Below are 26,436 nucleotides of genomic sequence, written 5' to 3'. Positions count from 1 at the left end.
GCATCTCTTCAAACATATGACAGCATTTATTTGAGGCCCAAAATTTTTAAATGTGTCAAAATTGTAAAAAGCCCATTTCTATGAAGAAGCAGGTGATCACCTGTCACTTCACTTAGGTCCTTCATGTGACATTTAAAACTGTTTGTTTGGATTTCCAATCCAGCGACCAGAGCAAATTTTAGGAATGTGACAAATGTTTAGCTAAGCAAGTTGAGCCATGCAGATGACAGAACTCCAGGAACAAAGCGAACTGTCAAGTTAAAAAAGGTCTCCAAACTCACAGATCACAAGATTCATCTTTGGTCTTAAGGTTTAACTCATTTTAGGAACTTACTTTCTTTCTTGGTCCAGTTTGTTAACTTCATTTTATTAAATCTTACTTCCTCAGTATTATTTTTCCCACTTGCTCCTTCTTCCATTTTTTTTTCTTTTCATTGGGTCATAATCTTTATTAGGTCATAATCTTTTCATTAGGTCATAATCCAGGTATATATCCATTACATACACATAAAAAAAGCATGCTATGTTGCTTTCCACTTGCAATGTTTGTAGGTAACCATACACAATAATTATCGATTCTTACATATACCTTCTATGGGACTACCCACGGGGGCTGGAACTAGATGATCTTTAAGGTCCCTTCCAACTCAAGACATTCTATGATTCTATGAATATATTAGAAATAATTACAACCGTAGCCTAACTGAATAGCATATCTTTACAGTTCTCCAGCTGGATCTTAAATAAAGTCATATCTATTGTCAGACTATTTTATCTGTAATTGTTGTTGAATTAATATATTTTGACAAGTGTATAATATAACATCTTAAGTATAATACAATAAATGCCCCTGGATTCTGCTTAACACCTAAACACGTTTTTTCTTTCAAGATACATTTCCAACAACCACCTCTTCCTATATTGCTTTCTGGACTGCATATTCATTAAAGTGAGTATAACTGCAAATATTAAATAGAGAGGAATATTTCTTCTCCTTACCGTTCTACATAAATACTCTTGCTGGTTCCCAGAGCATACAAACTGGCCAATATTCTGTAACAGGAGACCTGAACATCTTCCACTAAAGAAAAGAAAATGATAGGTATGAGGAAAATAACCTCATTACAATTCTTCTGACAATAACTACATAAATGACATCCATCAAAGACAATCAATAGCAATGTCTCTCTAATACAAAAATAATATTCTGACCCTTCAATGCCATACTTTTTACTCAAAACTTCTACTTCGTTCAATACTAAGTTATCAGCTAAGATTACAATTGTACTTTATCGTATTTAACTAGTGCACTCACTTTCTGAAATTAATTGCATACCAACTCTTCAATTATACTGTCTAATTGCATAACCTGAGAATTTATTCATTTAATATCTATGTAAAATGTGTCAATGCAACATAGTCTGGCTCTTTACTACAATGTGATTTTAGTTCTGTTAATCTCCGAGTTCTGTATTTAACAGTAATCTCAGGCACACAACCCACCTTTTTGATCACACCATGGAGTACCCTGTAAACATAGTACTGCTCTTAGGTACAAGCACTAGGTCAAGATGCCTGCCATCACAGTAGTACAAATAAGATAATCTTACAAGTAGGCAATTCCAATTGATAACTTTCTTAGTTTATGAATTCTAAAATTGAGAGTTTGACAATAACATGAGATATGTAGAATAGCTGATTAAGAATATCACATAAGGCTAATTATTCAGTTTCAAAACAGAATATTAGAGAATGAAAAATCACTGAAAAAGTGATTTACAATGAAGCAGTGATATATTTAACACCACAGATGACTTCTTTCTGGATACTATGAAAGACTCTTGAATTTTACAGAAATAATTTAATGAGGAAAGTGCACTCAACACATTTAAGTCCATCAATATAAAAGCAAACTGCTGCAAACAGTTCTCTAATAATTAAATAATTATTTTGGGGGATTCTAAAAAAAAAAAAAAGTCTATTCTTCCAGATCCTTCTTTAGGTGTTGCTACAGCTAGTTAGCTGTACAGAAGCAGAATAATTTAATACATCCTTCAATACATCCTTTAATAATTTAATAATCCTTTAATACAGACTGGACAACAGAATTCTTTTTGAGTTCCTAAACCACATACGATTAAAATTTTGTGTTGGAGAGTACAAAAAGTTTTTCCTGAAAAGATTGGGCTTGGAAAAATAAATCACATAATCTGCTACAATCAGAATCTCTACAGAAATGAAGTCTCACATATCTTAATATCTTATATCCCTTCTTCAGTACCTATTCTTTCAGTTCTTCAGAAACTCCTTGCACTTTTCCTTAGGATCTAAGATGCAGCCACCCACATTCCCTGCTAACTGAAACCGAGTCAAGGGGCAGGTATCACAGTATACCCTACATGGGTACAACCTCAGGTATAGGCAGGGCAAAGACAAATTAACTTAAATGAACTTTTCACACAGGAACAAGACCACAGTGAATCTACGCCACAGAAACCAAAACTGAGCAGACACAGCTGCTTTAATATTTACAGAAAGTTCACTAAAACCTGCACGCTAGAGAAATTATTAATGCTTACTATGTGACATTATGGATAGTAGCATGACATGTCTAAATAATACATACATATCAAATCTTCCCCAAACTGGTGCTGTCCAATATGCTCAAATAATGAAGATAGCACTGGCAGGAGAGCCACTGTGGTATAATTAATGATTTGTGTAACTCCCTTGGGCTGGTTTCTGCTGTGTGTAAACTGGCCTTGTTTCAGATTTTCCATTGTTTTCTCCAGATCCTCGGCAGCATTGTCCAAAAAAGCTCTCAGTGCCATCTTAACAGACTCCAGACCAGTTTTCATCACAGTCCTGTATATACCATGCAACGAGAATGAAAGAGAATACTCTATTAAACAAGCCTGGAATAAAGTCTAGTTTTGGCTTATATGAAGTATATAACAAAGATCTGAAGAAAATTCTTTCATCTTTGGGGATTATAAAATCTTCTCACAGCAGAACAACCTACTGAAAAAAAAAATGTTTTATAAGAAAATAAGGATATTGTATTTGGTTTCCCATTGACAAAATACAGATCATATTAAAGACAGGGATTATTTTGCCTTCAGAGGAAAAATAAAATGAAATAAATAAAAAATGAGGAAGAATGAGAAGTCCTGCAATTCATCATTCTTGAAAAAGAGGAGTCAAACTGGGTTTTGGTTGGTTGGGGGATTTTTCTCTTTTTTCTTTTTTTTTTTTTTTTAAAGTCTTCTATAGACTTCACTGTGGCTAAAGTAGCCAACTCAACTTAGAAGTAGTACTGAATTCAACATAATAGGTTTGAGTTTTTTTCCTCAAATTGGAAACAGAATTAACTTTGCAATGAAGACACTCTGAGACTGGTTCACTGCACCCTATATGCACTTAACTCCTGATTTATTTATTTTTTTTATTAGACAGCATAAGCAAAAGAACAAAATATTTCTAATGCTATTGTGGTCTTGAGACTGTCATGTGATGAAAAGCAGATGAGAGTACAACCAGCAGTTCCTTGACACCACCACTCTGAACTGAAACTGAAAGCATAAGATAAAAATACTGTTTTTCCAACCCCTAGGTAAGTTTAAAAAAAAAAAAAAAACACTTATTTTGTAGCAGGAATTCTTTTCAGCACTATCTTTCTCAAGAATGTATCTGACTGGATCCTGTTCTCTAATAAGTGATTTTCTTTGATCTTCAGAAAATATATTCAGCGTTACCTCGCATCCAAGGTCTGGCCCAGTATGTGAAGACAGTTGACTATTGATGTTGCATCATTTCCTAAATAGGAAGGAAAATTACCAACCAATTAAACTGAGCATACTTTAAAGCATACCTACACTCTGCTAACCATCTCTGGTTTTAATGAAAGAGTAAATGACATTGCAGAAGAGTAATTCAACTTCTGTGTAATTTTGACAGTCAAGTTAAAAAACATGCAGTTTGTTGTCTTAGCCTTGTTTGCACAAATGCACTGACGAGGCAGTAAAGCATCTCTCATCAAATAGCTGAGGCAATCAAGAAGGAAGCACTTAAATGTGGGGTTAATTAGAGCTACAGTGTATTGTCTGCTTTTTATTTTAAGTTTTATAAACTTTGCTTTAATTCATTCAAGTTTATTTGAACATTTATTTCCCCCCTCTCAGTAAAATGAAAACTGTTTAATTTTCACAAGCTGCTCTTAACATACAGTGTCATAAAGAAGTTTAGCACCCTGATGTTACCAATAGGTTACAAGTACTCATACCAGGATCAAGTGTGGCATGTATGACATAATATGTATCTCCCATTGCAATGACTTTTTTTCACACTTAACGTATGTAAAAAGAGAACTTACACACACATCTTGTATGTACATGCACAGCCTATGATGTTGCCATATATAAGTCACCTCTAAGTTCACTTTTTAAATCCAGGGCAAATTTAGGCAAATACATTTCATCCACAGCTTATTTAATGGATTTTTTAAAAAAAACATAAATTGCTGCAAAAATGAAAAGAATTTTTCTTGCTTCTTTATACTTCCAAAGTTTCTCAATCAAAAATAAATAAATAAAACAGACAATGCTTAAGACAGACTACTGAAAATACCCTAGTCTGCATACAGGGTACTATGCTTTATTAACTGTAGATACTTCACTTGAAAATATCAGCAAACATAAAAATTAAAGTAGTGAGCAGTTTCATTGAAATACAGATTTGAAAAGGTAAATTGCAATAATGGTGTGGGAAGTTTATTGCAGCACTTTAAATGCTATTCTGTTACCAAAACTGGGGGTGGGGGTACTGTTGCATTGCAAACACAGTAGATCAAACAAACCTGAACCACAGTTTCTGTGGCTGCCCCTGGCCATACGGCCTCATCCTCTTTGCATTGGCACTTTTGTGGTAATGCAATGTAATGACCAGATGAGGAAGCTGACATGGCCAAAATGAATCATACCAAAAAAAACCAACAACAACAACAAAAAAAACTCCACACCTCCTCCTCACCTCCGAAGTTTTCCGTCAGCTCCTTATTCTGTCAACCCCTATTTTTTCTCCATACTATTTTACTGTCTGGTGATATGAATGCCAGTGTTGGTGAAGAAGAGGGTGCAGAATCATGCTAATGAAAGCAGGGATGGAGTGAAACAATCAAGGCAACCCTGCCTTAGACTGTGGATTGAATTGTCACACAGTGAGTGTATGTGTAGACGCATATATGCTGAAAGCCACTGTGTACTAAAGAGATGCTCACTCCATTTCCCTGAAAAGTAACCCTGGTGATCTATTTATACCATGTAGACACACGAGCCGTATGTTTATGAGGAATCAGGTACTTTCTAAGGTGCAACCAGATGGAAAAGTAAGAAATTAATCCAGTTATTCTGAAAATGAGACAAGATTTAGGCATATCCCCATAGTAGATGCTGCAGTGTTTGTTTTTCCACTGATAATAAAATTTTCTTAAATTCTGCTGAGATGTGAAAAATATGTTCTGAAGCAACATTAAAATACAATGCAAGGTAAGCAATGTCTAAAAGGGCCAACTTCAGTGCCTCACCTCAAAAACAGATTTACACGACTACCTCAATTCAAGGAAGATCAGTAAAAGTTATGAATCTGTACCTTATGTTTTTGTATTATTCAGCATTAAGGTACGATAGCTTTAATGACTGCCCCATTTATTTAAAGTACTATACTTTTCATCTGGAATCATCTAGCTTAAATTTACTGGAAGTTTCTTTGATGACAGTAACATGAAAACAACTTGCAATTGTGTAGTGACTTTTGAGGATAAATCATTTTGAGAGGTGAGTGTGCATAACTGAATTTTGCCAATTCTGACAGTACAGTGTTTCATGTATTCTGGAAGCTAGCATTGTATATGCAATTTAAAGAGCCACTTGCCACTTTTCATTTAATTAAAGGAAAATTGAGGCCAACCAGTTAATCCACTTTAAAAGAAACAGAAAAACATTTTTCTTAGTTCTAAATATACACTGAGTTTGGTAATCTGGAAAAACCTTGCTGTTCAACTGATATATCAGAGGAGAATTCAGAGAGCATAATAAATACATCACACTTCATTTTGTGTGCTAAAGTTTTGCCAGTTATATCACTGTAACACTAAAAATGACTTTCAAAAATATCATGAAACTTCTTTCCTGTAATGTCTCCTCTTGTTTATAAATTCAGACAGAATTTCTTATAAAAATCTTTAAAAATGCTATTTGCTCTGAAATAGAGGTTTACGTTCAGTGGAAATTCTGTGTCTTGCTTTTGTTTGATGCCATGTATTTAGTTGTTTTCGCTATGATTCTAAAATACACAAAGAAGGAAAAAAAAAAAAAAAAAAAACACAAAAAAGGTATTCTGAATATTTTACTTTAAAATGCCACCAATACGATCTGTAAAAAAAGCTTTTAAATTGAACATTTCAAGACTCAGTTCGCTTCCAACCTGAGTACAGGAGTAAATTTCAGAAGTCCATGTTGTTTTTTTAAACTTGAGTCACAAAACCTGAAATTAGGGGGTTTCCAGTAAAACTGGTTTTATTACTATTGCCAATATTTCAGTGGATATACATATTTTAATTAAATAAAAATTATATTTTTATTAAAAATGTATGTGATTTTCAGAAGCCTGAAAGCTAGACATAAGACACTGTGATTGTAGAAACGAATATGTAGTATATAAAATTCCATTCCATCATGAAAAGAGAACAGATAAGTACAATTCAACAGGATAAAAAGTTAAACAAGCTGTTCTTTAATGTAACTCTTCATAGAACTAAATGTTAAAATAAAACAGTGGAGACTGGACATATACAAATATTAAAACACAGAAGTTCAAGAGGTTTTAAAGTTAAACATACCCCAAGAGCTAACAGAAGTATTAGGTTGATGGGTGGAGCACTGTTCAGCATGTTTTACAACTGCAGTCGATGCCATGAACAGTACAACTGTATTTAGTTATCTGAAGTCCTCTTCTGATTAGTTTCTCTAAGTTCCCAAAATGAGTGAGCAAAAGCAGGCCACTCTTATTATTAGTCTTATTTGGCTAATTTTTGTTTCAGGTTAGGTGGCACTGCATTACTTATATGGAGATTTTGATATATATATATATTTTTTTTTATTTCTTACGTACATGGAAAGAATGTCTTACCAGAGATTTAACAGCATAAAAAGTGAATCAAGCTAATCAAGCTCTCTAAAATTATTCACTAAAAACTTTAGAATCCAGCCCACTAATAATAATGACCATAAATCAATCTTATTGATGCAGAAATACAGCTATCAAACAAACAGTAGATTATTGGGGTCAAAATCTACTTTCAAAATGTAAAGAAATAATAATTCCATGCTGAATTACAGACAGTCTTAGATATCAGATGCAATTAACTGCTTAAATTCACTCTAGAAGACTTTTATGTTTAATTTCCCGTTTTATCAAGACTTACATACAGCTTACACTACAGGACTTTTACTAATGACTTTCACACATGCAGCTGTATCCTCAGAAGTACCATTCAAATTCACAATAAATATAAAACACCTATCTGGAATGTCAATAAAATAGCAAACTCCACACCATCCCAAAAGGCTATTATGAAGCAACTCTTGCTCATTTAAGGAACCTCCGAAATGCACAAATAATTAGGCTTCCGCTGTGTTCATAAAGGTTGTCCTCATGAGCATCTTCACCTCTTCTGCATGGGCCTTTGTATTGCTACAAGAAGTACAATTCTTTTGATAGGGTTTTCTAACATGAAACAATTAGCAGACAAGGTAAAGCAAGGTGTAAGGTGACCGACTTGAGTTAGTATGTTCACGGTAACAACCACGCTTTGGAGACCTTGACTCATGGAAAAAATACAGTATACTTCTCTGTTGGCTTAAAGATTTTGTATTCTCTTAGTTACTGCACACTAGGAAACTTGAGTTAAAAACTAAACCATAGCTGTGGTGAATACTCATCTGAATCCAAGTGATCTAACTTCTACTACTTGAACCCAACCTAAGAACAGAAACTAAGTAAGCTGTGAGAGGTGGAACAGAAAACATCCCTTCTTTAGTACTCTATCTAGAAGTTACACCGACTCAGATTTTGAACTTGAAATGTTATACATTTTAGAGAAGAAAAAAAAAAGAGAGGGAGAGAGAGAAAAAAAAAAAAAAAAAAACAGATTCAAATAGCAACAACTGCAAGTATTACAAAAAAAAAAAAAAAGTATATGTGAACTAGTTCATTCCTTGAAGAAATAACCTTGCTTAACACAAAAAACAACTCAGATCATCCCAAAACACAGTTAAAAGCAACATCCCCCAAATAACTTCCACTCTTTCTTCTCAGTTTAATTGTTTTCATAATGTTTCTGAACACTACAATGTTGCAGCAAATGAATTCCTTTTCTTCAAACTGAATGAAATATGTTGGAGTTGAGTTAGATGCATGTTATCTTAATCAAATTCTAATCAGCTAATTACCAAATTAGATATGTTCATTGATGCTGGAGTTTTCAATACATCCATCATAGAAGCTATACATGTGTAGGATGTGCTATTTCCTATCATCATGGCTTAAGAAAAAATTTCAGACTAATGACTGTGCCATGCATTACATAGAGTGTTTAAACTTGACACAGATTTCAAATTGACTTAATTTATGTGATTTTCACGTGGTATAAGACAAATATCCAAACCCTGCTAGATTCACATAATAACAGAAAATTTGTAGACATGCGTATGTGGAGTCAAGCATATCTGGGAATATTTAAGAATTCCACAGAACATCAATAAGCATTTCAGCCTACTACATATTTTCCTAAATGATTTTCCAATACAGTGTGTAGTTCTGATACTCCATTTTTCCCAAATGAATTATAAAAAATAAAAAGATGTGTTTATAAATAACTCAGTGAAATTTTTTGGTAGAATCATGAAATCCAGATGTTGGTTAAGACACACAAAAAACAAAACAACATCCCCCACCACCACCTGATTACTACAAAAGCTTTTTATTTCAACTAACAAATTATGTGATCTACCAGCCTAAACAATTAGTGGTCTGTGAAGACCATGCATTTCAGCCATGCAGCATGCAACAAAGCAGCACATAACACAATGCAAAAATGGCAAAGAAAACCAAGTGATGGCCATGCTAATATTTGTCAAGGGTCTTCTTACCAAACAGTGAAATCCTATGCCTGACAAGAACTCCAAGTTTGCAGAACAGGCTGAAGACAAAAGAAAAATAAAAGAGAAGAGAAGGAAAAAGAAAAAAAAAGGGGGGGAGGGGAGGGAGAAAAAAATAACAGCTGATATATGAGCAGGAAAAGCAACATGATGTCACGCAGAAAGAATCAATTATCTGAGCAGAATGTGGGACAGAGTACTAAAGAAAGAGTTTTTAAGTGCATATCCTTAACAAACATGGTTAAATAAGCACATATTATAATTAAAGAAACAAACAAGAAAAAATAAAAATAAAAGCAAAGCTAATTAATATAAAAGCGTCCTATATGAAAACCCACAGGGAAATTACCATTGAAGCTTTAAGAAGTAAAATGTGGTCAGTGTGCTATTCAGGATATCACTGACTATTTGAAAACAAAAGGTAAGGAAATCAGATTAATTGAAGTGTTTGATGGTAGATCTTTAACTAATCCAATTTAGATCTTGTCTTAAACACAGTGAGAATTTATTTTTAAATATGTTCTTTAAAACATGACAACATGAGAAACAATGTAACTCAACATGAAAAATAGCTTCTTATATGGTTTTAAACAAACAAAAATGAATACGATCAATGATTTCATTTCATATGTGTAAATTACTTTTTGTACTGATGAGCAGTGTTCCATTCAGAAGCAGGACCATGCTGTCCTACCCAAATTGACCTGGCCTCCAAATTTAGGAGAGATTAGTTCAATCTTCATGACCAAATTCAGTCTGAGAATTTTCTACAACAGTGTCATAAATTTTGGTGTTTTTTGTTGTGCTGCAAAAACCCGCATCTATTAAAATGACATGAACAATACTATGTCATTTTATTAAGCTATTTAATTACTAGGCATATGGACCAGTTAACAATCTCTGATATAAAAGCAAAAGACACATAAGCATGTCTGCATAGTTCATGGATGAGATCTGAGCATGTTGTTCCATTGACAGATGAGAGCATGGTGCCAAATGGAAACATTTATGTCCAGAATTGGAACAGCCAGGTTAATGTGGTGTTGAATCTGCCTTATTAGCCAGTGCACAGTGATCCATTACAGCAAATGCTCTGTTTTAGAAAAGAGTCTGGTTGTACATCTTCAGGGATCTCTGTTCACTTATACCATGAAGCAGGCATATACACTTCATATTCTTTTATAAGGATCCTGGTTCATCCAGTCCAACAGGAAAAGTGGGTATATGGTACTGTCATATAAATGTTATATCCATTCCAATGAAGACATTAAGTAGCTCTCAATCTCTCTCTTCTTCTAACACACAAATGTTATTCAACTGACTGTAACATTCAGCAGATGCTATATTTTCACAAAGTCAGACTGAACCTATTATCTCCGCAATCAATAGTGTAAATTCAGAGAAAAAAAAAGTCCAAATGTCTAGTACTTAGACTCATGTCCAGAAATAATTCTACATAACTGCAGTAATACAAGGACTTGTAAGATGGTATAATGAAGAAGAAATGCAAAAATTCCAATCCGGACAATGTTGTTTACAAATAAATGGAAGATAATGTCACACTATTTCAGGAAGAGGTTTGACCCATATGTTCCCATAAAATTGACCTGAATTTAATACACTTGCTGAACACAAAATATTTATTGCATTTCTTGACAGTCACTGCATTAACAATATGCAGAATACTCTTCCACAGTTCAAAAAATGCAAGCTTATCTTCATCAGAAAAAGCAAGCAGACAGAAACTGCCTTTGGTTTGAAGAAAAGCCTACATAAGAGTCACACACAAACATATCTAAAGGGAAAACTCAACAGAAAATCCAAAATTTAGCTTTGAAGAATTCTCTACAAATGAGGGGAAAAAAATATGTTGGGAATCCCTTAAAATGGCTTCAGAAAATGGATCATATAATGCACTTTCCATTAGCTTGACACTCAAGAAATCAGCTGCACAACAGCACTGGCTATAATTATCATTTATCCAGGTTTCCTTGCCTGTGTTTTATTGTCATTGGCTGCCTCTTCTAGAAGGCACACAACTCAATTGTTTGACAGCAGCTCTGATCATTTTGCTGGGCTAAAAATTCAGAAATCTCATGCATACTACTGGACAGCATATGTGTAGAAGTCCTGAATCCATGCAGCATGTATGCTGATATTTCCATGTTTGACATATTCTAGAAGTGTGGGATTTATTGATGAGGCTTTAACAACTGCTAAAATACTGTTATCCAGGATATTACAGAAAGAAATACAGCAGCTCATAATGGAAAATAATCTAGATGCATGCTCTTTGAAAGGATTTTTTCATTCTTTGAAGAAGACCAGTCAGCCAAACTGCCAGACCAAATCAGTCCATGAAATGACACAAGAGTCGAGGTCATTAGTAAGTTATGCTCAATATTGTTGTTAGAAACTCTGCTCAGTATTCATACAATGGCTGTCTCCCTATAGCATCAATTCAGTTTTGCCTGTTTTGGTACCTAGTAACAGCCATCCATGATACCTGTACTGTGCAGGCATGCAGTTGGTCTTGTTTTAAACTTGTAGTCCACATTACTAAATTGGAAACATGGGTTTCAATTCAATCAAAAGTGAGATTAAGTGAAAACATCTCTTGGAGAGATGGTCTAATAATGGATAACTTCAGAGAAAAGATCAAGGGGATATTTCTGTCATATTACTACCACTGTCACTATTTAGAAAACTGAAGAGCAGAAAGAATGCCACTCGTTTTATTTTTTACAGGGAGCAGTAATAACAATACTGTCTAAAATGCAGTTATTGATTTTTTTTTTCTTTTAAATATAAAATGTTGCAGGAATAATGGTTTCAGTATATACTTATTTCCAACAGTGGTAGCTGATACACAATTACACATCTTGTGCAACACACAACGCAACAGATGAATTGTTGCACATAAATTAAGTTCCCTGAATGCAAAAAATCAGCACTGCTGACTTTAAAACATCATATAATTGTAACTCTGAACTCTCTTTTCCATTTTACACAATGAATTTTCTCAATGGGAAAAGGAAGTTAATGTTTGTGTTTGGAAAAAAATGCCTGAAACTTCTCACTTTCCAACAATAAACTACATTGTTTAAAGACATACATATATGCATATACATGAAAATTATTTTAAATTTTACCTGGTCACCATTTCCTTCTCCTTATTAGAGGCATGGCCTCCACTGCTGAGAGGTCTACTTGCTGCAGACAAGAAATACAGGCGATGATTTTTGAAATACTGATCAATCAAAGGGAGCACAACCTGCAATTACATCAGAAAGAAGTGGTTATCTCAGGGCTTTTTTTGCTATGTTCTGTATTATTTTTTGTAAGTCACAGCTACAGACAAGATTTCAAACATGTATTCTGTTTCAAATTCCTAGTTTGTTTTTTTTTTAGTGTCTGTCTCTTTTTTATTATTTTTTTCATTATTATTCAAGATACTTAAAATGTCATCAGTTAAGGCAGCAGTTTTTAAAATATATTTTTATATTACCCCTGGGACTTGACCTCTTTTTTTCTTTAGGAGTATAAACCAGAAAGTATAATTTAACTTTATCTCACAATTTAATATTTGCCCAATACTACTTACCCAGAAACAACTATTGCTGTTCATGTCTTTTAACATAGGTAGGCTTGAGAAAAATTCACCTAGAACTGTCAGCACACTAATGGCATGTAATGTTAATTGCTATCCAGAATTCCAAAAACACCTTCACTGACTTGTCCACAGAAGTTTTCTTATTTACTTCATGTGGTGACCATTACTCAGTACTGCTACAGGTTTCAGCCAGGAAGAGATCCAAAATAAACACTCAACATGAATCTAAAATTGCTTCCTTTTGGGTTCATGGTTCAAAAGAAGGTGACTAATTTCTGAGTCAACAAACTTGGCAAGTATTGCACTATGGAAGCACTTCAAGAGATTACAATTTATTGGAGACATATCAGGTTTAGAAAATGCTGCACATGCCTACCTTTGCTTATTCACTAATGAATTGAAAAGGTGCTTTGAATATGCAAGCAACATACAAGCTTTTGAATGCCAAAGCTGTAAGTAGATTTTCTTAATTTGTAATACATAAATCCTTCTTGGCATAAGAAGGAGTACTGGGCTCATGGGAACCTCAAAAAGTTCAACAAGGGGAAGTGCAAGGTCCCACATCTGCTGAGGAATAACTCCACATAGCGGGGGTTATATATAACCCTTTCACACAGTAAAGGCTGACCACCCTGAAAGCAGCTCTGCTGAGAAAAGCCTGGTGTCCTTGTGGACACCAAGCTGACCATGAGTTGGCAATGAGCCCTCACAGCAAAGAAAGCCAATAGCATCCTGGGCTGAATTAGGTGGAGAGTTGCCAGAAGGTCAAGACAGATGATTCTTCCCCTCTACTTAGCACCAGTGAGGCCCCACCTGGAGTGTTGTGCCCTCCTGGGCTCCTCTGTACAAGAAGGGCATGGACATACTGGAGAGAGTCCAGGGGGTGGGAGGGTACAAATATAATTAAAGGACTGCAGGATCTTTCATATGAGGAGGGGCTGAGGGAGCTGAGATTATTTAGCCTGGGGAAGAAATGGCCTAGGGGCATCTCATTGGTGTAAATAAATATCTAAAAGGAGAGGGTGTGAAGATGGAGCCAGATTTTTTCCATGACAGGACAAGAGACAAGAGGCACAAACTGAAACACGGGAAGTTCTGTCTGAACATATGAAAACACATTAAAAAAAAAAAAAAAAGTGACATTGACTGAGCACTGGCACAAGTTGCCCAGACAGATTGTGGAGTCTCCTTGGAGATCTTCAAAAGCCATCTGGACAAGGTCCTGGATAGCCTGATATAGGTTTGAGCAGTGGGCTTGGATCAGATGACCTCCTTCATCTCTTTCATCCTCAACCATTCTGTGATTCTGTGATGAAGACATCAGTATTGTTTTAAAACAAGGAAAGAGATAATGAAGGTGACACTGAAAGGTTCATGACTGTATTAATTACAGTAGCTATTGCTCATATTTAGCTGCCTAAAGAGTGTGAAAGAGACAAGTCTTCTGAAATAGACAAAGCCAGTAAATAGAAAATGTAAGGAGGTTATGAATAACATCACCTGATTAATTTTATATCATGGAGAAAAGGAATAATGACAGTATGAATACAATCCTGTAGGTTTTCTTCATGTCTGTATTTCATCCCTACATTGTTTTCAAGCTATTTTTATTACTACTACTTCCAATCATCAAAATAATTATTTAACACAGAAAGCTGTATATATAACACAAATAATCACATCCACTAACACTTTCTCACTTCAACTACTTACTAGGTTGACAAATAATGAGCAAAGATATACCGTACTTTGGCAAAAAACTTGATTTCTTGTTCGTATGGAAAGTGCTCTCCTTTGCCTCTGCTGCCACCATCTGCAGAGAGAAGAAAATTTAGCTCACTATTATATACCCCAATTACAGTCTATTCTGCATTTTTCTTTAAAAGTGTACACTATAAATAAGTAATATTGTTGGTCTTTAGATGTAGATTTAAGATACCACACACAGGAGTTAGAGGCATTTTATGACACTCTTCTGAGAAAAAAAAAAAGTCACAGCAAATAAAATGTGCAAAGAAAAATTGTCCAAATAGTCACAGATGCGTAGACATCTCATAGTCTAAAGAGATATGGATATTTATTTGAGATGAAAATCTGATCCTACATGTGTATTTTTCTAGTTATAGGCAACACTTTTGGAAGACTGAACTCTAATTCTACTTTAACACCTTTCTCCTGTAGTTCCCAGGAGAAACAAAATTACCAAATTTTTAATGCATTGTTACAAACATGTAATGTCTGTAAATGCAAATTTTTTTTTAAACAACAAATTTACTGGTTAGAACTACCCAAATGAAATTAAACTTGGTTCTCTTCCCCCAGGTGCTATAAAAGTCACATACTATTGAATAATCTGGTACACATAAAACATTTATCCTTTATTCATTACATTTTCATCTGAAGAATGAATATGAGTGAAACTAGAATGAATGTGAAATATGTAACTCTTTAAAATTCATCATCAACTACAGAAAGCTAAAGGAAAAACTCCTTGTTGAAGACATTTTTATTTTTGGAAACTTTCAGGTTGTTTTTATAATTTCAAACTTCTTAATAAAAGAAAATGAAGGAGTACTATACCAAACTCCAAAATATACTGATGGGCTTCATCCACATATCTTATAAGTTGCTGAAGGAAACTGTAGGCAAAGCGTTTCTCAATGGAAGGTGTGTCCAATTCCAGGTCCTTAAAACCTCTGAAATAAGAAGCAAGTCAATTTTTATGTGTGCAGAAGGAATCAGATTAGTTTTACCTCTCCTGATGCCATTTTCTCTGGTAATACTTAACTGCTTATTCACATAAGAATGGTTCGGTTTAAATTAAGCAGTACTCTTGTAATTATTTACATTTTGAGCCATTTGTTAAGGTGCAATTAAGATTTCCCAGATAGAAAGCTGGCAGAAAAGGTGACTACTCAGATTAATCCAGTAACATTTTAATTTCTTTCCCTTACCTGTAAGGTATTACCACCTTTTAATGTCCTCCATGGATTGATTTTTGACTGAGGGAGTTTTGAAACTACCAAGATACTTTGATTTAAACAAACAAGCCAGAAGTAAGTCTAGTCTCCCTCATCATGACTCTTGCCTAGAAGTCTGTTTGACTGAAGGAACATTGAATAGCTATGTAGCATTTATGAAAATTTTGGTGGGGGGGAGGAGGGGAGCAGAGGGAAAAGAAGTGTTGGAATTGCAATTTGCTTTTCCCACTGTGTTCCATCATAATCTGATATGAAAAGCCTATCTTCTTTCAACAAATCAACTATTAATTTGCAGAGAGCAGTTTCATGATGTAGGTCATTGTCTCCTAGCAATAAACTGCTAATGACGTAAGTGGTTCTGCAGGACCACTCTGATCACTGAACATAAGGAACCTATTCTTTACCAGCAAGGTAGTTTGGCACTCCATTGTCAGAACCATGCACATTGCTATTTTGCATATTAAAAAAGTAAACCTACCAAACATAACTGTATTTATAGTCTCATTTCTGTTCTAATTAAGAACATTGCTGATAGTAGGGTTCAGAAAGAGAGATTCTACAACTAAAACTGCTTTCTCAGCTGATACTTCTCAGGGTATATATTGGGCTAAAAGAATTTGAGATAAGGACAATAATTGGGAAATATGGACTGGATATTGTTAGAGTGTAATAAATGTGTCAAAAGGTGGTGAAGTGACAAGAGGTGGAGTCTGTAAATTGTCCACCTTTGTTGGTGTTGTGATAATGTTATGTTGATTTTGGTGTGGAGAATTTTTTGTGGATATAAGTGAAATTTGTGATGATTGCAAGGAATGCTGATGAATATATTTTAATGACAATTAATTCTAAGGTGGGAGCATATGCTTCATTAAGGTTATTTGATTATGGACACTCTCAGTGTAAAAGGTGGTAGTAAGAAGGAAGCCATAAACAGGAACACAAAATGTGGTAGAGAAGGAATAAGGGAGATAATGTCAAAAAAAAAACCACTCTCCAGTTAGTCACTGATTGGCTGTTAGGGAACTACAGACACAACTTTGGAGAAAGCCACATGGATTTTGTAACTCTATTTGGGATATCCAAAGGAATCACTGGCACTATGAAAGCTAATGATGGAATGTGAAGGGGAGAGGGAATCAAGGACAATCAAAGCAGGAAATAGAGAAGGAACAGTCACACAAACTGTGGCCAGTCAGTAACAGCCGTTCAACTAAACACTCCACCTGATCACCACAATCTGTCCTGTCTTATTAAATCCTTTCTTAACTATCCCTCTGTGTAACTCACCGCATCATTCATATGTGTGTGCTGCAAGGAGTAAGTGCCAGGTATTGGCAAGATCAGGAGGACTGAATATTAGGACAGACTGGGGTTCTAAGTGCCCAAGGGCCTGTGGCACCAGCAACTGGAGAGAATGAGGGTCTCAGCACCAATAGTTGGAAAGGAGATAGCTCTTGGTAATGTCTCTACAGGTCCTGCATACTTTGAGCCCAGTACCAACTCAGAAGGGAACTGCTGTGAATGGATTTGGTGCTAGCAACTGGAGTCAGATGGTGGGTTGGTGTTCCTATCCTGTGGTGTCTGCAACTGGAGTATGTGGGAGTCTCAGCTCCCAGCCACTGGGGCAGGAATGGTGTGTGTCCAAGAAACCAGCCAATGGTAAGATGATAGTGTCAATGAGGTGAGAGTGTCAGCAGCAGGGGCTGGAGTGGGACCATGGGTCACAACCTATGTGCCTGAGTGCCGGCTGCTTGGGAGGAGTTAAATGTTTTTTTTCTTCTCTAAACCCAGGGTGCATGAGGGTGCACAAGTGCAATTCACTAGCACACTACAAGCTGAACTAGACAGTGAGAAGGTCTCACGTCTGAGTAGGTGTATCAGATGGTCAGACGATTCAAGGGTACTCACAAGTGTAAAGTGTTTGTGAGAAATGTTCCTGAATCTAGGCATTAGCTCACTTATGAGCATCAAAATGGACTAGCTGGCAAGAAAAAGACCTCTGAAGTGGGTAAGAGAGCTCAACCTCCAGGCAAAGGTATTGTACAGACAGAGGCTGCGCTGGTACTCAAAAGATCCATGAATGTGCACATGCTTGTAAACTTGGAGAGAAAGGGAAAGGAGGTGGAATGCTTTCACTACTGAACTTCAACCTTTAGCATCTGAAGTGGGGGAGGGAGGCTTGACTGTCTATAATTGTTTTATATGTGAGTTGAAGGCAGCACTTTGTCTGTAAAAGTCTGTGCAGCTGGGCATGTTAGCATCCCTTGTATGTGTGTAGGTAGCTCTTGGAATCATGCTTAAATTCACAGGCAAGTTATATTCCATAGATTCCCTAGTTACCAGTTTGAAAATGATCTGGGCACCTAGACTTGGTTAAAGATGAAAGTTAAGGTTTGAAGGGTCATGGAATGAATTAGAATGGTCACAGTCAAATAAAAGACTGGACAGGAAGGCATGTATAGCTGTAAGTCAAGTGGTAAGGGGACAAAGGAAAAACATGAAGCAGATGCTTGTTTGTTTAGACAGCACAATAGACACAGGGGCAGCAGGTACATGAAGTTTATCTTGATAGAAGTATCTGCATTTTACTGGCACAGGAGGATGCAGATAAGGCAGGAACTACTTACCAGATGATCAGCGTGTCCAAATTAACAAGTATATTACCATCCCTCTTAGCCTTCCCCTCCTCTAAAAACCAAAAGCCACTTTTCACTTGTGTTTAAGTTAGACAGTAATAAAAAGGATTAGTCCAAAAGGAACGTGTAACCTTGAATATAGATGAACAGTCTTTTTTTATTTTGACAGGGGACGAGAAAATAAACTTTGCTGACATCCGTCTTCATACATGCTAGTCCACTGAAGGCAAGTAAATTGTATTATTCTAGCTATCTTGAAAGACTCTACCTAGAATTATTACATATGCTATGGGACTCTATAAATGGACAGAATTTCATATAAAATTTAAACGAAAGGAAGTGGGCAGATTTCAGGCAGATATGCTAAGCTAATTAATTCACAGTGATTATTTAAATCCATCTCTGTGCTTGTTTCATTTTCTTACTAATATTCATATAAATACCAATCTCAGATATGCTTTCAGTCTTTCCTAGGGATTCATATTTCCTAAGCCATACTGATGAGGTGGACAGTAATTTAATTAAAATTTTATTCACAATGTATTTAGTAGGTAAATATATGCCCTATTAAAGCCAAAGGGAATCCTGCAGAGAATGTACACTAACTGAATTATTCATGCTATTCTGATTATTACATTCATTCACTATTATTACATTTATGCTGAAGACTATATCAGGAAACCTTTTTAAAAACATTGTTTTCATTTCACTTTATTTCACTAACACTACAAATCAACTCAGTTAAAGAAAGGAGTAGTAGATTTTAGAAATTAAACTTTCTTATCAACACAATTGTCTAGAGATTTCTACAAAGAGGTGTAGGTGTATGACATATGCCTGTAGCCTTAATAATTCTATCACTTGTAGAACATCAACAAATTTACTAACAGTTGGATGTATGGAGACACAATGGAAAGAAGAGGTATGTTACAATGTTGAGAGGATATACAGAATACACATACATTCTGAAGAACAATGCTTGCACTTTCTGCAAACCCTAAAAACCATAAAACACTTCTTCCTTACAATGTTCTATATAAAGAAGCTGATCCTTACCCTCAGGTACTGAAACCTTAATATGACCCTTTGGTTTTGTTTGTTTTTAACAGAGGGGAAAAAAGAAAAAAATAAAAATAAAAAACACTACCAAGGAGTATTAGAAAGCTTCTGTGACACTAGTAGTAAACAGAAAATTACCTGGAGACAATATATCCATTAATCTGAAGAAATTTAAGAATATCCTGTGCTTTTTCTCTGTCCTTGGCTTTTTCTTTGGCTGTGAGAGTGTCATAAGGAACAAGAAGAGGATGGTTGCCTCCTCCTACTATGGAATATAGAAAGAATTAAAACACAGTTACAGTATCTGTTGACACAGTAAGTCCTGATATGCAAAAGCACTATTGTAATAACACATAGCATGCAAGCACAGCATAGCATAGCATAGCAGTAAAACCTAGTCTGAAATACCAACAACTCATTTTTTGGTTTCCTTACACAAACCTGTATTTCTACAAAATTTTCAGATATAAACCTTAGACAGGGCTGCATACATAGTTCTAACATGATCAGTTGCTGTAGATACCAGGAAAATATGTTGGACTTAAAAAAAACAAACAAACAAACAAAAAAAAAACAGAACAAAACAACAAAAAAAAGCAGTTGAAGAAGGAAAAAGTGCTTAACTGTTATGAACATGCATTATCATTACAACTTGATTTAATGAAATTAAATATATTTCAATAAATAACACATCATTTCAGAACAAAACCAAGATCTGTCATTCCAACAGAGTTCTGCTTTTAAACATTCTGATGAAAGCAAAAATGGTTCATGTAATTTAGCAAACTGTATGTATATCTAAGACCTATGAAAGTGATGTAGTTCAATTCAATAGTAATGAATTAGTCGAAAAACTAGAGTACATTTTTCAGACAACTGCCAGTCTCATTAAAAGAATATTGCAAAAACAGAGAGGTGAACAGAATAAATTGCACTTCTATTGCTTATAAAAGGTGGTTATGGTAGCTTCACAGTGGAAACTAGCTGATCCAACTGCACTGTTCTCTTTCTCTCCCTCCTCAAAGACAAAGCGGGAGAAAGTATCTTGGAAAAAAGGTCATAGGTTGCGATGTGAACAGTGAGAAACTAAAAGCAAAATAAAAACACCTTCTCTCTCCCCCCCCCCTTTTTTTTAACCTTTTCTACCTCCTCCCTGAGCAGTGCAGGGCAAAGGAGAATGGGGGCTGCAGTCAGATCCTAAGGCTTCATCATCTGCCACTCCTTCAGTCACTCTGCCCCTGCTCCAGTGTAGGGTCCCTCCCACAGGATGCCACTCCATCCTGAACTGAGCCTGCGTGGGCTGGTCCTGTCTGCTCATAGGCAGCAGGTCTTCAACAACTGCTCCAATATGGGTCTGTACCACGGGGTCCATCTGTCAGGAGTGAACTGCAGATCCCCCAGACCCCCTGCTCCACCGGGGGCTCCTCCACGGTCTGCAGCGTGGGGATGTGCTCCATGTGGGACCCATGGGCTGCAGGGGGACAGCCTGCTCCACCAGGGGCCTCTCCCTGCACAGGCCGCAGGGGAACTGCTGCTCCAGTGCCTGGAGCACCTCCTGGCCTACTTCATTGACTTTGCTGTCTGCAGGGCTGTTTCTCTCTACATTTTCTCACTCCTCACTCTCCCAGCTGCTGTTGCACAGCAGTATTTTCTTAAATACTTAAATCTGCACTCCCAGAGGCACAGCCAGCGTTGCTCCCTGGCTCGGCTCTGGCCAGCAGTGGGTCCCTTTTGGAACTAGCTGGAGATGGCTCTGTAGAGCAGCTTCTGGGCTCTTCTCACAGAGGTCACACCTACAGCCCCCCGCTACCAAAACCTTCCCTAAATCCAATACAGTGATTTATTGATCTCTCTCTAAATGTAGATGGCTAACTTGGCAAGAACATAAAGTAGCTATTATTAATATAAATATCTTAGGAAAAACAAACATTATTAGGTCTTCAATTTCTCCCTCATCCCCCTAATTATGTGATAATTGCTAGAAAACCCCACAGAATGGTAAAGGTAATTATCAAACTTATCTAAGAAAAAAATATATTACAGTAAGTCTGTAGTAATATTGTAAAAACAAAGGAAAAATTCCCTCAAGAAAATATTGGAGACCTATACTTAGCTGATTTTGTAAGCAACATAAAATTTTCTGTGAGTCCTGAGTCCTTTTCAGTAAATGAAAAATGATAACCTATTGGCAAGTAAATTTTGGGGGGAAGTATAGCCTTTTACATTGAGATTATTCTTACTTAGTTATCACAAATGTGATCTAATTCCACATAGTACAGCTGAAGACATATGTAGAAATTCATGCAAGCATATTAAGTATATACGTATCTGTGAAAGTTAGTAAGACTATAACATATTGTGAATCATAATTAGTACACTCGAATATTCAAGAAGGGGGATGCACTTGTATTTTCAGTTAGCTAACATACTTCCATGAGAAGCCTTAAATGAAAAATACAAGCATTTTCTGCATTGTCCTACATAGTAAAGAGATACAAATCAACAAAATCTAATTGCTATGATAAAGCTACACTCCTGTTTGCATTTTACACATGTTGGAGTAAATGCAACTTATTTTCAGGAAAGCACACAAATGCTTTAAAAGCTCTTATCATCTAACACCACTAGATCTCTACTTAGTTCAACAGAGATAACAGGTATTATCAGACCTCTTCTTTAAGAAGATTAAACTGAGCCAACAATGTAATGAGCCAATAAGAGCTTAATACACTGAAAGCCTCAATTTTTTTCATTGTTAACCACAGAGCTGTTCTTTTTTATTCTAAGTTACACACACTTGGAAAAGACTTGGAAAAGACCTCTTAAGATTCTCCTAATTTCCAACCTGAACTTTCCCTGGAGCAACTTGAGGCCATTCCCTCTAGTCCTACCACTAATTATCTGCAAGAAGATGGTGACCCACAGCTCCCCACACTTTCCTTTCAGGTAGTTGTAGAGAGCAGTAAGACCTCCACCAAACCTCCTCTTCCCCAGACTAAACAACCCCAGTGCCCTCAGCTGCTCCTCATAAGACTTGTGTTCCAGACCCTTCATCAGTTTCATAGCCCTTCTCTGGAGACACTCCAGGGCCTTGATGTCTTTCTTGTAGTGAGGGGCCCAAAACTAAACACAATACTTGAGGACTTGAGATACAACCTCATCAGAGCTGAGTACAGGGGGACAATCACCTCCCTGGTCCTGCTGACTACACTGTTTCTGATACAGGCCAGGATGCTGTTGGCCTTCTTGGTCACCTGGGCACATTTCTCGCTCATGTCAACAGCCTTTCCCTCAACCACCAGGAGGGTTACCTGGTCATAGAAGGAGATGAGTTTGGTCAGGCAAGACTTGCCTTTCACGAACCCACACTGGCTGGGCCTGATTCTCTGGTTGCGTGATTGCACTCAAGATGACACGTTCAATCACCTTTCCTGGCACTGAGGTCAGGCTGACAGGCCTGTAGTTCCCTGGATCCTCCTTATGACCCTTCTTATAAATTGGCATCACATTAGCAAGTCTCAAGTCATCTGAGACCTCTCCAGTTGACCATGACCACTGATAGATGATGGAAAGCATCTCAGCAATCACACCTGCCAGCTCCCTCAGCATCCTCAGGTGGATCCCATCTGGCCCCTCCAACACTTACATACTTCTATCTGCAAAATTTCTGTAAAATTCTAACTGTCACATTAGCTTGTTACAGAAAAGTTATTTTGAACTTCAACAGAAAGTAGTTTTAAATCTGGCTTGCGATGTGAACTATAATGTAATATATTATATTAATATGTAATGTAGTATATAGTATATATGTACATGTTGTATGTAATATAAATAAATAATATCATCAAATAACCTATTTTGACTCCCACTAGTGTTTTAAGTTTGAAGTACTCCATCATTAATTCTGTTTGGTAGTGTCTGTATATGTTACCAAAAACATCCAGAATAAATACTCAATAAAAATTTCAAGAAACATTACAAAACTGAAGTTACTTGAAATCACCTGCTCCAATGACACTGAAGTTTGCCTACCTGCTCCCCCACTCTCAATGAAAAAAGAAAAAAAAAATGGCATGAAAGGTCGCATCACTGAGAATTCTCATGTTTTCATCAGTATTGCTGTAATGAATTTACCTAGCCATTAGAGAACAGTGGCACATAATAAACTGGAATACATCTTGCCAACAGATTGAAAAAAAAAATTTTAGAAAAAAAAAAGGATAATCCTCCTAGGCATACTTGTATACAAAGTCCACACTACTGTTCTGTTCTTTAAAAATGTTTTAAAAGAACATATTTCAAGACTAGAATATATGCATGCACACACATACATGAGGAATAAAACACACTCTTGAAGGCTAGGTTTTGTTCAACTGACAAATGCATTTACATTTCACACCAAGAAATTTCTCAATCAAAAGCCTCTTCTTCATTTGTTATAGCTGCCTCTAGTCATTTCAGTGCTATCTTCCTTTGCAAAACACTGTAAATGCTATACAGCACTCTCATTGAACTGCTGCTCAAAGGTAAATCTGTGTTCAGAGCTGCTAAGTATAGTAGATGCATTCAAATATTAGTGTTGTTGTAGCCTACAATTTCCCAGAATTAGTCCATCCTGCAGCTACCTAACCTGAATAAAGTTTAAAAGAAAAAGTCTATAAAATTAAAATAAAAACTGTAATAAAGGGAAATATAATTAAAGGTATGGAAATTTATACTGATTTATCAAAGAACCCTTTCAGATGTAACTTTACTTTTTCATAAAACTTCAACTACTGTAATTTAGCTAGAAGCTTATGTATAAAAATGTAAGCACACAATAAAAGGAAAAAAAAGGTGAAATTTGGTTTATAGTGTTCGACTTGAGACCTTTGGATAACACAAAACCCTAACTTCAGTCATTTTCAAATGAAAACTTGCAGTTTTTCCAAATATTATTTCCTCTCTGTGCAAATATAATGTAATGCACAGTGAAAAAATATCTTTAATACATAAATAAAGAAATGTATTTAACTTGGAAGGAACAAGAGTGGCACAATATATCACAAAAATCATCACTTAGATAAGCAGAGATCACAGATCATATTCAATTGTTTACATGGAATCAAGGATCTGCTCTAGATTTACCCATTTGTCAATTCAAAACACCCTTTTAGATTTACCCGAAATAAAAAGGGACCTCAAATGAAACAGAGTTCAGAGACCACAGGGCAATAGTCTGACATAAAAGCTAGAAGGAAAATGTATTAATGTATCTTCCCGTATTGCAATGGAATTGGTAAACTACTTCAGCAAGAGATGTTACACTCAGTATTATAAAAGCTAAGGTAAACTTCTAGACACTAAAAATATCTAGAGTTTAAATTACCTTTTGCTTCAAGCTCCATTTTCTTTTTCTTTGCCCATATGTTATGGTAGTTTTCAGCCATCATCTCTGCCATAGCCTTAGGAAAATGGAGAGTTTAATGATATGTGCTGCAATGTCCAACTCCCAAGGAAGAATAAATTTCTAGTTGATATGAAATAACTTTTGTGTGCTAGCAGTTTCCATACAATTACACTGTAAAGGTTCACCAAAACCAAGAGTTTTTATTAAGAATTATGGTATAGCATTTGTTTAGGATGGGTATACATAGGCAGCAATTAGGGACCTGATGCTGAATAGAGAACTGTTAAAACAAAACAGAAGGAACCACACGGAGAAAGAGGAAGAGTACTGGCATGTCAGACAGGGACTTCATTCTCAAATCAAGCTGAGCAAGAACCTTGCTAAGGCTCTGACGGCCTTAGTAAACGAAACAAAGGACAGCAGACCAGAGGACTGTGCCAGAATTGTTGGTGGTGGACGTAATAGTCAGCAACTACATGGATGTTGCCTGGTAGATGTGGATACTCCTTTGTGTAACCACACGGTTAGAAGCACCAACCATTTTACCAGGGACTCCATAGATGCAGACAGTTTTTTAATGAGCAGGAAATTCTCCTCCAGTATGCACAACAAATAAGTAAATTCTTATAAAAACTCTTTTCAGACTGGTAAACTAGAAACTAAACCCCAAACTTACAAGATAAGCCAGAAAAGCTCTCTCCAGCGTCCAACTAGTAAGAACTACTACTGCCTACTACTTCTAGCATGAGACAACTTTTTATACTCTCTCCTCCTGTCCTGACTGTATACTGTCTACATATTTGCAGCTACAGAATTTTCTAGGTTTCATTTTTCATTTCTTTCATGGACCTACAGTAACGTACTTCTTTCAAGATAAGAGAAACTTTCAAGCCTTTCAACAAGAATGATGTTTTTTTGAAATAACAGAGAATCAAAAAGTAGTGGTGAAAAAGACAAAAAGAAAAAAAAAATAAAACTGTATCAAAAGAAATAACAGAAACCACCGAACTTGTTTTCAATAAATTAGGATAAAATAAAAAATTGCATGGTCAAAAATGTTAGGAATATTAACTATTTCTGACTTACATGTACATCTCTGGAGAGGGTGACATTGCTCATGTCAATTGCTCGAGGACTGTAACCATGGGCTGCATCTACTGAGATCTGAATGGCAAACATGCAAAACAACAAAGTTGTTGGAGTTGTACACAAAGTATTTGATATGAAGAAGTTAACATTTACAAGATATTGAAAGTAATGAAAGTACTTAGGAAAAAAAAGTGCCCTTTAGGGGGCAAAAGGGCCCCCCCTATATAGCCCATCTGAAAATACAGAAAGGGTGGTAAACTTAAGATACATGTAGGTAAAGGTCTACATTTTTTGTTCCCAAAGACAGAAGTCATCAGACACAAACCCCACACATGCAAATACAAGAAAACATGTTTAAGATCTGAACTCATCGTGAGTAACGATGTACTGAAGTTATGATTAAATCTCTGCATTTACTAGCAATATTTATCCAAAGATGGTCAAATCCTAGGTC

The 26,436-nt window shown here is 35.9% G+C and overlaps 1 protein-coding gene across 13 annotated transcripts in view; it reads right to left on the bottom strand.

Moving 5' to 3' along the window:
- The window catches only part of RYR2 (ryanodine receptor 2), a 408,101-nt gene that overhangs the window by 78,143 nt on the left and 303,522 nt on the right, over window positions 1-26,436 (bottom strand). For 8 of the 13 annotated variants that reach the window (XR_011094640.1, XM_068676244.1, XM_068676247.1 and 5 more), the window contains 10 exons: window positions 25,980-26,057; window positions 24,873-24,948; window positions 19,643-19,769; window positions 15,409-15,524; window positions 14,577-14,641; window positions 12,368-12,489; window positions 9,207-9,256; window positions 3,756-3,816; window positions 2,627-2,865; window positions 1,000-1,081 (listed from right to left, as the gene is read on the bottom strand). Coding sequence is in view for 12 of the 13 variants with exons in the window: in XM_068676244.1 (XP_068532345.1) it covers window positions 1,000-1,081; window positions 2,627-2,865; window positions 3,756-3,816; window positions 9,207-9,256; window positions 12,368-12,489; window positions 14,577-14,641; window positions 15,409-15,524; window positions 19,643-19,769; window positions 24,873-24,948; window positions 25,980-26,057 (1,016 nt within the window). In the remaining variant the exon portion in view is untranslated. The remainder of the gene's footprint in view (window positions 1-999; window positions 1,082-2,626; window positions 2,866-3,755; window positions 3,817-9,206; window positions 9,257-12,367; window positions 12,490-14,576; window positions 14,642-15,408; window positions 15,525-19,642; window positions 19,770-24,872; window positions 24,949-25,979; window positions 26,058-26,436) is intronic. The other 5 variants (XM_068676245.1, XM_068676255.1, XM_068676250.1 and 2 more) reach the window with 1 other exon arrangement.

Source organism: Anas acuta, chromosome 3 (assembly GCF_963932015.1).
Source record: "Anas acuta chromosome 3, bAnaAcu1.1, whole genome shotgun sequence".
Lineage (NCBI taxonomy): Eukaryota > Metazoa > Chordata > Aves > Anseriformes > Anatidae > Anas > Anas acuta.
This window is presented reverse-complemented; position numbering and strand designations above follow the sequence as displayed.